This window comes from Rhamphochromis sp. 'chilingali' (genome assembly GCF_963969265.1).
Source record: "Rhamphochromis sp. 'chilingali' genome assembly, chromosome: 3".
Classification (NCBI taxonomy): Eukaryota; Metazoa; Chordata; class Actinopteri; order Cichliformes; family Cichlidae; genus Rhamphochromis; species Rhamphochromis sp. 'chilingali'.
In genome coordinates, this window is record NC_137931.1 from 39,465,824 (window position 1) to 39,483,034 (window position 17,211).

At 39.4% G+C, this 17,211-nt stretch overlaps 2 protein-coding genes across 5 annotated transcripts in view; one reads left to right on the plus strand and one right to left on the minus strand.

Annotated features, from left to right (window-relative positions):
* usp24 (ubiquitin specific peptidase 24) overlaps positions 1-5,117 on the minus strand; it is a 34,902-nt gene extending 29,785 nt beyond the window's left edge. For 2 of the 4 annotated variants that reach the window (XM_080876855.1, XM_080876854.1), the window contains exons 1-2: positions 4,697-5,117; positions 39-207 (exon numbers count right to left, since the gene is read on the minus strand). In XM_080876855.1, the coding sequence (XP_080732981.1) occupies positions 39-207; positions 4,697-4,975 (448 nt within the window). In that variant the 5' untranslated portion in view covers positions 4,976-5,117. The remainder of the gene's footprint in view (positions 1-38; positions 208-4,696) is intronic. The other 2 variants (XM_080876857.1, XM_080876856.1) reach the window with 1 other exon arrangement.
* A 1,481-nt stretch (positions 5,118-6,598) lies between these two features.
* Positions 6,599-9,269, plus strand: bloc1s2 (biogenesis of lysosomal organelles complex-1, subunit 2). The gene is made up of 5 exons (XM_080878753.1): positions 6,599-6,804; positions 7,034-7,150; positions 7,311-7,430; positions 7,530-7,634; positions 8,226-9,269. Exons 1-5 carry the CDS (start codon positions 6,639-6,641, stop codon positions 8,255-8,257), a joined length of 540 nt encoding a protein of 179 aa, XP_080734879.1. The 5' UTR covers positions 6,599-6,638; the 3' UTR covers positions 8,258-9,269.
* The last annotated feature ends 7,942 nt before the right edge of the window (positions 9,270-17,211 follow it).

Here is a 17,211-nt window from a genome sequence, read left to right on the forward strand (position 1 = left end):
AAACAACATTTTCATCACCTCCACACATGCAGTCTTACCATGTCGAGCAAGGCAGGAGGAGGCAATGAGACACTTGCCCAGGGACTCCTCTCTCTTGTAAGGTATGGACCAGTGGTCAGTAAAGACTCGACTTTCCAGTTCATACAGGTTGGTGGTGGGAAACTCCATGCTTCCCCCAGAGCAGTTCCCATTCTCATCATTGCTCCTCTGTAACACACAAACACAACAAAATTGTGACATAAAGCAGAGGGTGACTGCATTTAATACGGCTCATCCCATTGTTTTATAATGACACTGCAAATGTCCTCTGTGTGATGCTAGGATAATACAAATGGCCTCTGGCGATGATAAAGTCAGACAGGATGATGCCTGAGTCTTCTCCTCGCTCTGGGAGAGGAGCGATAGCAGTCATTTGGAAAGTGTGTCCTCTCCTCTATGATCTGCCCTTCATCTCTGTAATATTTTTATCTTTCTATTTCCTCCCAAGAAGCTTTCAGAACAAATTAAGGCAGGTGCTTGTTAGTAAGTCCTTTGGCAGCAATTAAGTCTAAAGAGTGGTGATGTGTAAGTCAGGGTGTGAGAGCTAGACAGTCAAGTTCAATGAATACCCTGCCAAATGACATGACACTGTCTTGTTAGCTGTATGATGGCGTCATGCCTGAGCAGGTAATAAAGAGAGAGCTAAAATTCAACTCATTTAGAGTCAAGTTTTATACCATCTGTAGTTATGATTCACAGAGCAGAATTAAGGCTCAGCTGGAATAAGAAGACAGAAGAAGGCAGTGGCAGTGAAGCCTAGGAGTCTATGTGGTAAAAGCAAAAACAGTTAAAGGGTTAGTAAATTATTTATGCCATAAACTTGCTTACATATTCATGAGGTCAAGTGTATATTTATGATTAACCTTCACAGCCTCTTCCTCTCAAACAGTGCTGCCCAGCCAATTCATTCAACATTTAAGGATGGCGCAAACTAGGTGCAGATGTTAAAGTAATAACTGAACCTAGAGCTGGGCGATATGAGATTTTTTCATATCACGATATGTTTTTTTCATTTCAGGCGATAACGATATCTATCACGATATAAGCCAAATAACTATATTTGTAAGATTTAAATGTGCCGTTGCTCACAAGTAAAATGTGAAATAATCAGCAGCTTGTTTTGATTTAAATATTTATTTCCTATAATAAGTTCAACAGGGTAGATGTACTTAAGGAACATGAGACTTTTTCAGATAAATAAAGGCAAATATTGCAAACTACACAAAAGGCAGCCGCTAAAGCGTTTAAGTTTCAAAATAGAACAAACAAAACAGACTAAATTGTCAATTCCACTTAGAAACAAAATATTAATTGTAAAAATAAATCTTAGTTTGTGTTACAGAAGAACAGACAAAACTGACTAACTTTTGTCAATATCAAATAAACTGAGAACTAAAAGGAAATTCTCAATCTCTCCTTGTTGTATAGCTTAGCTTTTCAAACAGTTTTAACAGTTACTTTAGTCTGACAAAAGCCGAATGACGAATTAGCGCTTCCAGTCAGAGACTGAGGCTACGTCCACACGTGCACGGGTATTTTTGAAAACGGAGATTTTCCGTTTTCGTTTTAAAAAATAATCCCGTCCACACATAAAGGCAGAAATGAAGGAAAACGCTGCTATGAACATGCCAAAGCAGCAGGTGGCGCTAGATTCCTAACCGTACCGAAATGTTGGCCAATCAGAAGTCTAGAAGCCTCGGTGGGAAAAAGTAAACAAAGCTGGGGCATAGAAGCAGAACCGAGTCGTATGTGTGGACGGACAGTAACTGTGTGTATATGTAAGCATTTAAACACTGCAGAGAGTAGAATTAACAGTATTGTAGAAATTCTTTTCACCGAAACAATAACGTGGCGCACAGTGTGATGCATGCACCAGTTTATTGTATTTCCAGACTTGCTTTCGGCACAATTTACAGTGCACGCTACTCTGTTTTTTGTCAGACTTGAAATAGCCGAAATACCTTCACACAACGGAACTCCTATGGCTCTTCCGTTCGACAATCTCTCCGGCATTGAAACCATCATCTGTTTTCTCTTCGGTCACGCTCGGTTGATTTTTCTAGTCGGCACACTCATTTCCTCCATTACGCGCTGGCTCCATTACCCGCTGGCTGCTTCCCAAACAAACACACGTGCGGCTTGGCACTTGTGCTGTACGTAACAAGTCACGCGACGTGACGCTGCGGCTGTGATTGGTTCGGCGCTGCGCTACTTAGTTTGGATTGGCTAAACTTTTATTTTTTTTATTTTAAGAGGACAAGAGCGGCGAGGTCTATCGCGATAGCTTAATTTCTCTATCGAGTAAAAGTTATATCGCGATACATATCGTTATCGTTCTATCGCCCAGCTCTAACTGAACCATTTAATAAAGCTTGACCTGCTGTGTTACATTGGAAATTATGTTAAACTACAACTGCGCACTAGGATTCAACTTCCACTACATTATGACTGTAACAAACTATTAGAGACCATTGCTCATGTGGAAGCTGCACAGTATAAATATTAATTAGCGGTACAGTTAAATATAGTTATATACATATTAACATAAACAGTGGTCAGTGCATTCAGTACATGACTGTCCTGCATATCAATGTATATGAGAAAATATTATTAATCAATCACAGAGAGGAGAAGAGGAGGCAAAGGGAAAGATAAAGGATAAAGGAGGAGCATCATATTTCATCTCTTCCCTTTCTTAGAAAATTAAATACGACAGATAGATGAGAGGAAGAAAAGCTGGAGAAAGACTAAACTAATACAGATCTTTGGAAACACCCCAATGAAAGAGCACAACTGGCAGAATTACCTAACCACAAGTCAATGCCCTGTTTCAAAGAAGTACAATATAGGGAAAACCACAAATCACCATGAAACATGCACTAGGCTCCAATACTTTCAATGCTTCCAGACTTAAGGGCTTTAGAGGGAAAAGGCTGAAAAGCACTGCATGCGTGTGGCTGGCCTGGACAATGAGGTAACTCAGTGCCACTGTTACTATGCACCCGCAATCCTCCTGGGATCCTCTGCAAAAACTGCAACGTGTTTGTGTGTGTCAGGGACACTGCAGGGCTATATTTAGGAGCATGACATGAGGCCAAAGACCTATGACAGCCTTCATGAACATTAATACAAGAAACAAGGGAAGAGAAGAGGGCAAATACAGCACTTTCCAACTTTGGATTATTCTCTATAACTTTATAATTTTTGTAGGAATGAGTGAGATTTATTTCTCTGTAGTATATCAAATACGCCACACACACACACACACACGCACAGACACATTTATATAGCAATTACAATAAATGCTCAACTAGTAAATAGTAGCAAATATGTTTGGTTGGAAAAAGATTCAAATTGTACTTCTAACTTTTTCTGGCAGATGAACAAACAGGGGGAAAATGGGATTAAATAACAGGAGTTACTTGGTGGTAAATTAATCTGTAACAACATCATTATTAGAATGTTTTTAAACATAGGCTTCTTATTGACCTGTGGGTGTGCTCTATTTTCTGCACACTGTGAATGCCAAGTGTTGTTTATATTACACTTACTAAAACAGCCTGTAATAAACCACCACCGTGATAACGGGGTAGAAGAAAAAGCAGATGTAAACAGGAACAGGTCAGTAGTTTATGTGTACTTATTCTATTGACCCACAATCACAGCATCTCACTACAATCAAAGGGACACAACAGGTGGCTATCAAGTCTGAATCAATAACCTCACAAATTGAAGGACTGGTCACTTTCAATAGCCTTAAGTTTTTGCAAATCTATAAAAGCAATGGGTTTGAGGTTAGGTTTGTGTTTAAGGTGTTCAAGGTGTCAGGTGAATCATATGTAGATGGGCATCTGCGGTTTACTGTAATAGCACATAAACGCCGTAAATTAGGACAAAGTGTTAAGACCTGTAGGTAGGTAAATTACTGTGAAAGAACTAGTGACTGGTATTTTTCAATCAACTGCAACCCTTCTCATACACGCAATATGTAAGAATTATCAATGAATGACACAAAAATAGATACTCATATGATGACAACTGACATTATGAATAGAAAAATAATCAAAATGGCCACGTATGCTTAAAAATGAAATTGCGAAACCGCTCTAAGCCCGGTTCGAGTGGACTGCAATTCCTACAGGAGCGGAGCAGTCTGATAACCATCCAGCTAACGTTAGCTAACACATGCAAAGCAGACATAAGAGATCAAACTGTCTGCCTGCAGGCTGACTGGCTGATAGAGCTGTTTACCTGTTACCAGAGGTCCCAGCTGAAATCTCTAACTGCAATCCCCCAGAGTGATGCCTCTGTGCTCCTAACCTTGGTCCCCTTACTGGCGCGTTTAACTCTAAACTAACGTTAGCTAGCCTGCTACAAGCTAACCGCGTTAGCTTTTATGTTCAAAATAGGCTTTCAGCGCAATTTTTAAAGGAACGAAGCTTATCAATCACAGGCAACTCTCTTGCCCTCTCCATTAGTATCGAACAGAATTTCACCTCCTGCTCTGACAGTTCGCGTTAGGTGCATGTAGCACTGAAGATGCTAAGTTTAGCCAGTTAAATGGGCGAGCCCACTCTTTCTTGCAAGCGGCAATTAGCCCGGTTTCCTCCCCTCGCTGCTTCAATTCATGGTTGCTAAAACTACAGGTTTCTCTTACCTCACTATCCACTACGTCGTGGTATGCTGGAGGAGGGTCAAACCCTCCTGTGCCAGTCCGCCCGCTGTTTTCCCCCTCTCCACTCGAGCCCAAGCCGGGGTTAGGCCCACTCTCCATCGGTTCATATCCATACCCGAGTCCGGGGCTTTCGTTCGTCAAGAGCGCCACTGCCTCGTTGATGTCATTCTTAGCCAGCCGGAGCGCTTTTCGTATCACGTCGGGGTCTGGGAAGCCCATACAGAGGAGCGTCGTTATGTGCTGCTCCTCTTCGGTCTCCATTTTTGGGGTGTCTCTGTCTAGCAGACTAGTAGTAACGGGGTTTTCGGCACAGCCCTGTAGCTGTGCACGCCGCCATGTTTACAGTCCGCTGCTACTAGCCTGTCACGATTTGCTTCGCTCACAACAGCGCCGACACAGGTGTTACGGCGACTTCTGCCTGCCAAGCGCTGCATGCTTCTCGCGGGAGCGCGCAGAGGGAAACGAAAATCATTTTATTTTGACGCAAGGCCCAATTTCATATGTAACTATTGCTTAATAATTTATTTTTAAAAATCCCAGCTGTCCCCCTTTCCTTTCACTTAAGTTTACGTGCATTCTGGAAACGTTCACATTTCATAAACAGTCCATTTATTAAACTGATGAACAACAGCCTGAGATGTCATTTAAATGGGCTCAATGCAGTTTTGAACACTACTTAAAGAAGTCCTGACCCTTTTCTTTCCAATTTTGAACAATAATTTTTCACATTCACCTGGTCTTACAAAAAAATGACGTACTGTAGTAAAGAAAGGAAACCCATCAGTGGGATGGGTTACTTTAGTTGTGGCATGGTAAGTAAAATTATATATATATATATATATATATATATATATATATATATATATATATATATATATATAGAGAGAGAGAGAGAGAGAGATGTGTGTGTGTGTGTGTGTGTGTGTGTGTGTGTGTGTGTGTGTGTGTGTGTGTGTGTAGTAAAAAGTTCAAAATTCCTGGACTCCTTTTTGCGATGCTTACATTCCCAAGCCATGCAGTAGGCCAGTTCGGGCACTTTCCTCGTCCCCTGGCCACACATTTGACATCCATTCTCAAACTGTTTAACAATAGTGTCATTTTCACTGCTGGTGTAATTATAATGTATGGCCGTCTATTTTGATTAGAAAGTAAAATAAAAATGAAAAAAGACGTTCTTTTTTTTCTAGAAAAATGAGCATTGCAACAAAATTTGAGAAACCACAGAAATATTATAAAGTATTAACAATCTTAAAATTTTGACCTACCGTGGTTATTTTCACAAATAAAACTTTTCTTCGATTAAATTTGGTGTAACCTTCTTAGGGATCAAAACACTTGGTTATAATCATGGGACGAAACATGATAAAAGGGCTATATGTAAGTTTTAAAATGGTGGCAGCTGAAGGAACAGATAATTAATTGTGAGGATCAGTTCAGATCAGACATCAGCTCATACCACCAGCACCTTACTCTGAGAATGGTTTAATTAGAAAAACCCAAGCCCAGGTTAGTTTTCTTTTGTTTTGTTCAGCAAAATGCTTTCAGACATTAACTTAGACTTAGACTTAACCTTCTTAACTGAACATTAACACGTGAGCAATGAATGTTTGAAGATATTGCAGTTTATAATAAATTGCTGTAGTTTATAAAAATGTATAATAATTTAGTTTTGTTAAATAAATAAAATAAATATTTTTTCAGGCATAAGTGCCTGATAAACCATGTTATTTAAAAGTCCAACTTTTTTTTTTACATTTATATTAAAGCTACAGAGGATACCCTTTAAATACCGAAGAGCCGTTTACTAATGAAGGGCGTGGCTTTGCCATAGAGCGCGAGAATGGGAGCGGCGGCTGTTGGTGGCGGGCGTGCGTCACGTGAACGCTCGGCTCATGTGACAGGGGAAAATCAAAACAGGAACAAAATGGCAGCAACTGGAGACGAAGCCGCTGCCATGGACAGCATATCCAGGGCACCATCGACTCATTCGGCGACTCTGAATCCGACCGCAAGTGATAGCGGTCAAGCAGAGGGCCCGGGGGATGCAGCGGAAAGCCTCGCAGCCGCTCCGAAAAAACACGGCACAAACAGTGAGTCCTGGTTTCTTTGCACTTCCCTAGCTAATGCTAATATAGCATACAGTAATCCAATTATTTAGTTTTCTATTTGTGGGTCTTACATTGTCTGCTCTACATGGCATCCTTCTTATTTGTGTAATGTGATTGTATTTTGCGTTATTTCATTTATATTGTGGCCACATTTAAGTTCGCAACTGGATTTAAAAGCTGCGCTGTGTTAATGCTGCTGCATTGTTTTCAGGTGATGGTGGTGTGGAGACAGCAGAGGAGGCTGTGGAGCCTGCAGAGCCCGATATAAACGAGTTGTGCACCGATATGTTTGAAAAGATGGCCATCTTCTTGCAAGGAGAACTAACAGGTCTTATTTTTTGAATATTGGAAACACTCGCATTTTCTTTTCAAAGAATGAAACAGTTATATTCTTAAATGTCAAAGCCATAGGGCCAGTTGCTGATGTTCTTTGCTACTCGTATTCATTCTTACCCATTTTTCTCTAAATGTTCTCCCAATCTCCTTAGGCACTTGTGAGGATTACCGTCTATTGGAGAACATGAACAAGATTACTAGCTTGAAGTATATGGAAATGAAAGACATTAGCATTAACATCAGTCGTAACCTACAGGATCTTAACAACAAGTGTGAGTACAAAAAACTAAAAAAAACTAGCCCCATAATTTTCATCTGTTACTGGAACTTGTAATATAAGAAGACTTGTCTGGTGTGCATGTTTTCTTTAGATGCAAGTTTACAGCCCTACTTGGACCAAATAAACCAGATTGAGGAGCAAGTATCTGCACTTGAACAAGCTGCTTACAAATTGGATGCATACTCCAAGAAACTGGGTAAGACAGTTAATGACAGAGGTGTAAAAGTGTTTGTTCTGCACAGAGGACAGGATATCTTTTGACACAACATAACTGAATCAGAGTCAAGGATGTTCTAAAAAGCACATCTTAGGTTAATTAAAATCAACAGCTGAAAGCAAAACACATTTGGGGCAGTGTTATCCATTCTTTACTATTATAATTTTTAGATTTCACTGGTGGCTCTACATTTTTTATCTTTAAATGTAAAGTTACTTTAGGAAAGTAACTTTGTCATTGTTTGTTTTGATTTCACAGTACCATCTTTCTTTGTTTTAATTTGCTATGCCTAGTGAACATATTATTTTTTGTTGTGTCTTTGAGAGCACAGTCAAGGTGACAGTGTAGGCTCTTTCTGTATCTGTTGGCTGTTGAGGTTATTATTTATGGTAAAGTCAGCACAATCGTGTTGGCAGCTTCCATGCCAATAGATGGCGCTGTGTCACCACAAACAATTCCTGACCTAAATATTGTAATGTTAAGGTCAAACATTATTTGATTGTTCAGTTATAGTGCAATGTATTTTTATTACAGTAGAGTGAGAAGTCATCCCTTTCTTTATCTTTATAGAGGCCAGGTTTAAAAAACTGGAGAAGCGATGAGGGGGAAGAGGCGGTAGACTGAGAGCTATGGTGCCTTCCCTTTCACCCTGCCTTGCATTCTGTTTTCCCTGCCAGTGGAGCCAGGACCTGCAGGGAGGATGTGAACTGAGACTGAAACAACAAACAGTCAGAGACACTTTGACACGTAGAAAATACCAAGGAGGAAGCAGCTGAATGCACATGAGTTAGTAATCCAGTGTTTGACTTAGATTTGACTCCAATATCACGCAGCCAAGGTATACAACGTATACCCAAATCCTTTTGCAGATTTTTTTTTTTTTTTCTTTTTCCCCTTTGTAGAATAAAAACTCTAAATAGACGGGCTATAATAACTGCGAGATGGAGGATATATTTATTACTAATCAGATAGAAATTCAATGGAGTATTCAACAGCAATGTTATACACAATTTACATGGCAAAGCATGGTCACAGATGTGTTTTGAGAATGTGTTGGAATCCCAGTCTCCTTCCTTGGAAATTGTCTGATTACTGAGCCCTGAAAATTTCATTTGGTAGTTCTGATTTAAAATGAATGGTATAAAAAACCTTTTACACATTCACTAAAGACTTCAAGATGTTTACCAATGATGAAGCTATTGTATAGAGGGCAGCTGATAATGATGACACTTTGACCATGGAGTTTGAAATCTGGAGTTTAAAGGCATTTAATATGACTGGCTTTTTTTTTTTTTTTTTTTTTTTTTTTTCTTTTTTTTTGGAATAAATTATGATCTGCATATCATTGCTTGATTGATAATACTTTCCTTACAACGGTACTTATTATTTTGCTTTATAAACATGTACATGAGGTGTGTATGTTTTGGGTGTTTTTGTTTGTTTTAAAGCTAATGTAAATGTAATGACGAGGGGAAGGGAGAGGAGAGGTCCTCTTCAAACTGGTGGAGAGCAGCTTAATAAAAAAAAAAGTGATGGTAGCCAAGGAATACAAAACTCAAGTGTAGCAGTTTATTTTATTTTTTACAATAAATAAATGTGGAAAAAACAAGCTAAAGTCCAACTATATATTATAAGTATGGGTGCAACAGTCTTGAAACAAATGCTCTAGTAGCAGCCATTGGAAACCAGTCACCTGTTCTGTCTCAGGACCCAGTAAAAAGGCCTTCACCTACTGGTGTTGGCCAGAGGGGCCGATGGCGAGATATGGCAGCCTCGCTTCTGTCAGTCTGCCCCAGGGCAGCTGTGGCTACAACTGTAGCTTGCCTCCACCAGTGTGTGAATGTGGAATTGTACAGCACTTTGAGGGCCCCGAAAAGCGCTATATAAAATGCAATCCATTATTATTATTCAAGGGTAGAGCTCCTTGGCATACATCTGTACTATCGATCCTGTTGGTCCCCTTCCTCTGCTGAAGCTCTGCTGTCTTCTTCTTTGTGCCTCATATGCACCTGCTCTCTTGACTGTCCTCACCTCCCATCTTTTATGCAGAGTGTGCACTGTTGATACTTTGTTTAATTAGGAAGATGTGAGAAGAAAGTAGAAACATTTCAAAACAAAAGCATGCAAAATATGAAGGCTATAAAACATTAAATCTTTCACCTCATGACATAAACAGTGAAAACAGGTTCTCAGATGAAATTTGTATTGACAGCAGATGGCGGACTTGTACCATGATAATGCTCTAAACTAGTACATTGTTGACAAATTAGATATAGTAAACTGTAATTCTGGAAAATCTGACCCACTCCTGAAGGAGGTTTGAGTCACAAACTTCTCAAATGAACTCTGGGAAAACCAAGACCAACAGAGGGAAATGGATGACACACACTTGATAATTCAAAGGAAAGGATGAATGCGTGACTGAAGATGTGTGTGATGCCCTCTGCCTCCTTTGTTTCCTCCTTTAAATTAGCTCTCCCAGAGCCGAACAGAGCCATGTTTGCCATAGGCAACAGATTATCCAAACTGATAGAACCTCCCTCTGTGTGTTGTTTCATGCACACATATTCATGCGTGTGTGTGTTTGTATAAGGGCTAATCTAAAACAGGTCTCTGTCATTAGTCCAGTTGAGGCCCTGGCGCAGAGGGAGCCCATTATTCAAACTGTAATGTTATTTACTGTTGCACTGTGATCCTTCCATCTCTCCCTTTCCCTGCCTTTATCCAGGACCCTGGGGCATAAATTCACCTCCCCTCCCAAAGGCTCTCAAATCAGGTCTATTAGATGATTGAGAGTTGTTTTCTGAAGGCTAAATGTGAGTGCCAACAGGCAGTCAAGCATAGAAAAGAACATACAAATCACGAACCTTATAATATTAAGTTTGTAAAAATATTGTAAAAGCTGGCTGTGCTATAACATCATAATTTGGGTATCACATGTTCTGTGCTAAATGTGTGGATTTAAGACTGGACAGACAGCATACAGAAAAAAAAGAATTCATGTAATGTGGTCAAGCATATACCCTAGGCGTGACTCAACCATCCCCATCCATTTTCTTCTGCTTATCCATGGGGATAGCATCGTGGGGCTGGAGGTAATCCCAGCTGTCACAGGGCAAGAGGGAGAGAACACCCTGGACAGGTTGCCAGGCTGCCATAGGGTTAACACAGAGAGATAGATAGCCAGTCACGCTTACAGCCAATTTAGACTCATCAATAAACCTAACCACACTACCTGCATGTCTTTGAACTATGGAAGGAAGCCACAGAACATACAAAACTCCACCCAGCAGCTTCTTGCTTTGAGGCAACATTGCTAATATCAACCAGTTAATTAAAATGCAAAGGAATTAAGGAACAATTATATCACATTTATATTTTCCAAAAAAAAAGAGCTGTTATTCCAAGGTGTTGCCTTAGGAAGCAGTAAAACAAAAATATCTGACAATATTTGGAAAATGGTAAGAATAAATGGGTGAATGTGTAAGAGCCTCATACTTGTAATAACTACATTTCAAATTCTTCTCATCTTTGTGGACACACATACGCATCCATGCAATGCATTTAGTGCAATCAAACTAAATGTATGTGCAATGTAACTTGTGCGAGATGTTGGTCAGTATAATAAAGGATAAGCTTATAATAATCCATTTACATGATGACTTACACTGTTAGTTGCAGAGTTAAATGACTGCATTGATAATGCCCCCGCATTATATCATTCTGCTAAATATAACGCTACAGCCAACGAATGGTTAGCTTATCATAAAGAATAACATGAAAGAGAAAAAGGAAGCCTGGCTTGTCCAAAGTTTGCAACATTTGCCTGTAAGCACTCGCAATATAACACTCATTAGATAACAAGATCAGACTATTATGAATTGAGACTTGAGGAGATTAGTGCACCTGAGTAGCAGCCTTGGATTTATCCAAATATTACAGAACAAGTGTCTGTTTCTAAACCTTTTTTCAAAAATCAGTAAAATGTCTTTTATTTTTTTCATCCCACCTTTAGAAGTGCATATTGTGTTACATATCGTAGGTTACTTCAGGCAGGCCATAAAACCGCATTCAGTCAGCTAATCTCATTGCCTGCATAAATATGATCACAGTTCAGCTGATACCCTTATACTCGTCCAATTTGCAAATCTCTCATAATGACTTCCAGCACATCCTGGGTAGTGTAGCTGAGTGTCAAGCGACAGAGATGACATTTAGCACCTTCCAGTGTGAGGCCATAGCTCTCGGCCGGAAAAAGTTGAGATGCCTCTGGGTTGCTCAGGGGTTGCGGCTCCAAATAGACAAGTTAAAGTATCTTGGGGTCTTGTTTCACAAGTGAAAGTAAAATGGAGTGGGAGATCGACATTTGGATTAGTGCATAGTCTGCAGTGATATAGATGCTGCGCTGATCTGTTATAAAGAAGAGCTAATCATGAATGCACAGCTGGTGATTTACTGATAATAGCAATAAGATCCCAGATAAAAGCAGCACCAATGAGCTTCCCCCACAAAAGTCTGGGCTCAGCCGCAGAGACAGTATGAGGCGTTGGGTGTTCAAGAGGCGCTCGAGACCTAAGAGCTGCCTGGGCTGTCCTTAGGTGAGGTATTTCGGGGGGAAGAACCAAGGGCAGAGCAGATATGCTTGAGTGATTATAGCTGGCTTGGTAATGGTTTAGATGGAAGGATGGATGATTGAATTGCATTCTAGTCAGAACACAGTGGCTGCACAACTGCAAGCCACTTTGCAACCCATCTTACTTTTAGCTTCTTTTTTTCATGATGTCATCATCTGTCTTCTTTTTTGGTCTTGCTACTCACTGTATGCCTGTGGTGGGGGATGAGGCTTTTAGGACTGCAAGGTTCTAGAACAGAACCATGCAACCAGGTAAACATTATTGCAGATGGAGATAACAATCTTCTTTTGATTATAGTGAATAATAGTGGGGGGTTTTTTAATACAGAGCCAGGTTTGCTCTTTCCCCTACTTCCATTCTTTATGTAAAGCTGAACTGATACTGGTTATAGCTTCATATTCATTGTAAATACTTGTCAGTAATATAAATCTTCTCATCTAACTATCAGCATTATATTTTATCAAATGTCAAACTCATCATTTAATTGCTGATTTTAGACATGAAATTATCTTGACACTCATTGCTGTTTGCGTTAGGTGACCCTCTTATATTTACAGTGTTACTCAATAACTCAGTCATGTGTTTTGATCAGGATTTTACTCCATACAGGTCCAGAGTGAGTATCTTTTACTACATGCTGTGATGGGCTAACTCATACTTTATTAGATTATTGTAACAGCAAAACGCATGCTTTTAATTTTTTTCACAAGAAAACATCTCTTTTCATTCTCCTTCTCTTTTGTGATTCCCATCCACAATGTAAATGCCGATTCCCAGAGTTGTAATACACCACAGACAGCAGGGGACATGGTGCAGACAATGAGTCCTCAAAAAATATGCTCTAAAATTGATCTTGCAAACCTCACAGCTTTTCCAGCATGCAGGGCTAAAACAATGCATTACAGATGTCTTAATATATGCAACCTATATATCAATAGAAAAGAAACATAGAAGGATTTTTGATTGAATTACATATTAGTAAGATTTAATCCATTTAAAATATTGGTTACACAATACTGGAATTGTTCAAATTCATATCTTCTGAAACGATATGGCCTCAATCTGAAAGATCTCAAGAAATTCCCAGAAATGTGCCTGAGAAAGCATCAAACATATGTCCATCATCAGCTGAAGCAAAGGCGCTGTTTTCTCCAAGAGGAGATTGGGCAAGTTAACAATAACAGGGCAGGATGCCACACCACAGTGTTGTGTAACTGACAAGCAAGCACAAAGTTTGGGAAATGTTGCCTGTGTTCATGAATGAGAGTGAACAAGGACACTCAGAAAGTCATTTTCAAACCACATTTGCTCTTTGTTTTTAGGCCTTGCTCAAAGTTAGCATTCGGCTTAATTGGGCAGTGTCAACAAATTTACTAGTATTGAGAAATTTAACTTCATCCCTTTGGCTTTTGCTTACTTTCACACGCACACTCTGATGAGATAAACAGCCCCCCATAACTGCACTGCAAGGCGTTTAAATACCCTTCTATGCTGCTGTAAAGCAGACCCTTTAAAGTCAGCCAGCTAGCTGAAGATAAAGAGTTTTATGTTAACATTCATTTCAAAAAATCCAACAGATCTGGGAGGTATTTGGGTGCAAATACAAGCCACATGTGAGATGTGAGGGACTGAGTCAAACTTCAAAAACTTTCTACCAAAAGGGCATGAAAAGCCACATGAGGTCAACGTTTGGCATTGCAATAATTCACCTACTTCTGCTGCTCACACCTTTGTCATATAATGTGCACATGTGAGAATGCAAAGGGAAAAAAAACACACAAAACCTACACATGTCACATCTGACCTCACTAAAATTCAACTCCAAAAGCCAGTGTCTGTCAGGTATGTAGTTCTTGGAAACACACCAACCAATGCTAGACAAATGCAATCCATTCTGATTAGACCAAAAATGTCCACGCTATCCTTCCATTATTGCAAATCTAAAATGACACCAGATGCGACTGTTGCACAAAAACATAGCTGCAACGTTGTTTTGAATGTGAGGCAAAACCCAGCTGTTCTCAGTAGGTAGGAGACTCATGTTGTCAGAATCTGTTTCTGGCGTCAGATCACGCATTGCTCCTGGCAGCATTGAAAGGAGGACCGAGAGAATCTTTTCCCTGCAGGGCGTCATAACTAACACCACCTGAGGACAGTTTGATTTAATCCTGCTCAAAATGTGATGTTAGTTCAGTCCTGGTGCACTGACGTTGTTTGTGTTCCTGTTTTGACTTTCTATGAAGAGTCTTCCTTTCATGCTCACTGTGTTCAACACCATGTCTAAATTGATTGAGCGCCTTTAAAGCACCGCTCAAACTCTTTGGCAGCACAGTGTTTTTCTGTCATTTTCTGCCATTTGCACAAAGCCCACACAGTCATAGCAGGGTGGCATTTGATACACAAAACATGTCAATCCTTTGTATTATGACATTATACATTCTTATCACAATCTTTGCACCCTGTAAAAGAATTTGAAACAATTTCATTCACCACTAGAAAAGCACATACAATTCCACAGACTGGTATTTTGTACCAACTATGGGTCAAATGACTACATATAATCTAAAATAGTGTTAATCAGAGTGATTAATCTACAAATAATTATGCCCTAATTCAGTTCCTCTAAGCTCTGTGGACCCTTATGATTCACCTCCATGCTGTTTTGGTGCAGCCTTACCATTCCCACCTTCTTAATTTTTAGCTGGACAATTTGTAGGAAAGACTTACTGCCCATTTGTGTTTAGCATCAGGTGACAGACAACGCTTCAGTAAGAAACATCAATATAAAATTGAAAGGGTTTAGACAGGAAACTGTTTATTAACACGTCTCAATTTTACAATTATGTCATTATTGTTCTTTTTTTATCTAAAAAGTGACTTGGGGTTCTAACTTACTGTAAATCTCAAAATGTCAGTTTGTGCTTGTTGTTATAGCCTTTGCATCATTATATTGACTGAGACATCTAAGACCACTGTGGTTGAGTAATAAAGGGGGTTTATGGCAGACAGTGGCTTTCTTTAACAAGTCTCATCCTGTTTATCCAAATTACAACGTCAATAGTTCACAGTGTAAAGGTTTCTCCAAAAGGGCTTTTGTGTGTGCGTGTTTTGCTTTCAGCATGTGTGCATTAGCTCATCCAAATGAGTAATAAGTGTCCAAAAGCCATAAAAGGACATTGTTGACTCATCTTGTTAGTGGAGTGCTACAGGCTGTCCCAAAATGAGACATTTGGAACCAGAAAATAACTTCCACGCAAAGACCTGCTGCTCTTTCTGTCCAGCACAGGCACATAATAAAACGTATCCATTACAGTATAAGCAGGACTTATTTTGCACATACTTAATCTACATCAACCTTTGTGCAACCGTTAATCAGATTTGATCTGATCTGACCCAGTTTCCCAGCTCTCAAATTAAATGGGTAACAAATCGCATACATACCACAGTGCGAAGTGACTGCAGAGAGGCCAAAGCAGAAAACCGTCTTTGTGCCATACATATACTTCAGAAAGAGCTTTAGCTCGTACAACTGTGAAATTAATATTTTTTTCTATGTTTCCTCATCAATATCACTGATGTGTGGCATCCCATTCAGGGTCGTGGCTGTGAGCTTCGTAATCATGCTCCATCAATTCTGTCCAAGGCCAGCTGGTTGTCATTCAGTCAAAATCTTCAAAAGGTAAATTTCAGTCCAGCATTTAGAGTGTTAAGAGAGTTTCCTTCAAGTTATTAATGACTTGAAAAAGATATAACTCCCTGGATTATATGAATCATGGTTACTTCAATGAAATTGCCTTATTTTGTTTTTATTTTGTTTTGTCATGCAATATTATACCATCATTTCTGATCATTCTCTTCATCCATTTTTTTCTGTTTATTATTGTTATCTTCTGGCCTTCAGATCTGAGATTATTCACAGAATTTAAGGTCAAGGCTTAAGAGACCCAGTTACTCCTGCTATTTTCATTGAATTTCACAATTGCATAGATAAGTGGCGGGCACACTGGCAGACTGTTTATCAGTGTTGCTTCACTGCAAGAAGCTGCCCGGCTCTTGAGCGTGATGCTCTCCCTGTGCCAGCATGGGCTTGCTTGTGCACACCAGCTTCTTCCTACAGTTCAAAGAAATACATGTTAGGTCAACCGGTGATATAATACTGAGGTAGACAAAGTGTTTGTAGGGTATGGAATGAAGCACTGTATGAAGGTATGGTTAAAAGGGGACTCTGAGTATTCAGTAAGACTAGAAACAACAATATATAAATCCAAGTAGACTATATTAACAGGCTTAAAATCAAAGGTGGTTCGGTCGCCATTGTCTCTCCACTTTATTAAGTACTGGTTCCAGATAGTTGAAAATCATGTTAAAATCTTCTTTGTTTTTCATCAAACATCCCTTCAAATATCAAAATATTTCCTGGTATGCAGAGCTTATTTTTCTCTCCTTTCAAAAAAAAAGAAAAAAAGAAGATTTATTTACATCCGAGAAACCAAGACAGTGACCAAGGACAAAAATTTTTTCTGTTTTGTGTTAACTATGAGTGCATGCAAGCAGTGTGTGAGATAAATTCAACAGAACAATGAATTAGACATGCTTTTATTTCCCGTTTCTTATGAGGAACATGAGCAGTAACTGAGAGAGAAGGCCGGTGGACAAAGTGTACAAAAACACAGAGGCTGTGACGAGAGGCCTTTTGAAATATATACTTTAAGGTAAAAAAAAATCAAATAATTAAGCAGTTAAATCAGATCTTACCCTTGTTATTATTTTTACCAGAACATAATTTGTTTAAATTATATGCATCAGTCATCTGAAACTACACTGATCACTCATCTCTCACCACTCTGTGTGAATTAGCTTTGGCCATTTGTCCATGCTAAGTGCACCAACAGAGCAGAGTTAAAGGTATCAGGCTGCAATAA

Bases quoted from the DNA above. Each gene is read 5' to 3' on its own strand.
- bloc1s2 (XM_080878753.1), top strand. From the start codon at position 6,639: ATGGCAGCAACTGGAGACGAAGCCGCTGCCATGGACAGCATATCCAGG. The intron at 6,805-7,033 runs GTGAGTCCTGGT...CATTGTTTTCAG, and splicing joins GAAAAAACACGGCACAAACA to GTGATGGTGGTGTGGAGACA. The intron at 7,431-7,529 runs GTGAGTACAAAA...TGTTTTCTTTAG, and splicing joins ACAGGATCTTAACAACAAGT to ATGCAAGTTTACAGCCCTAC.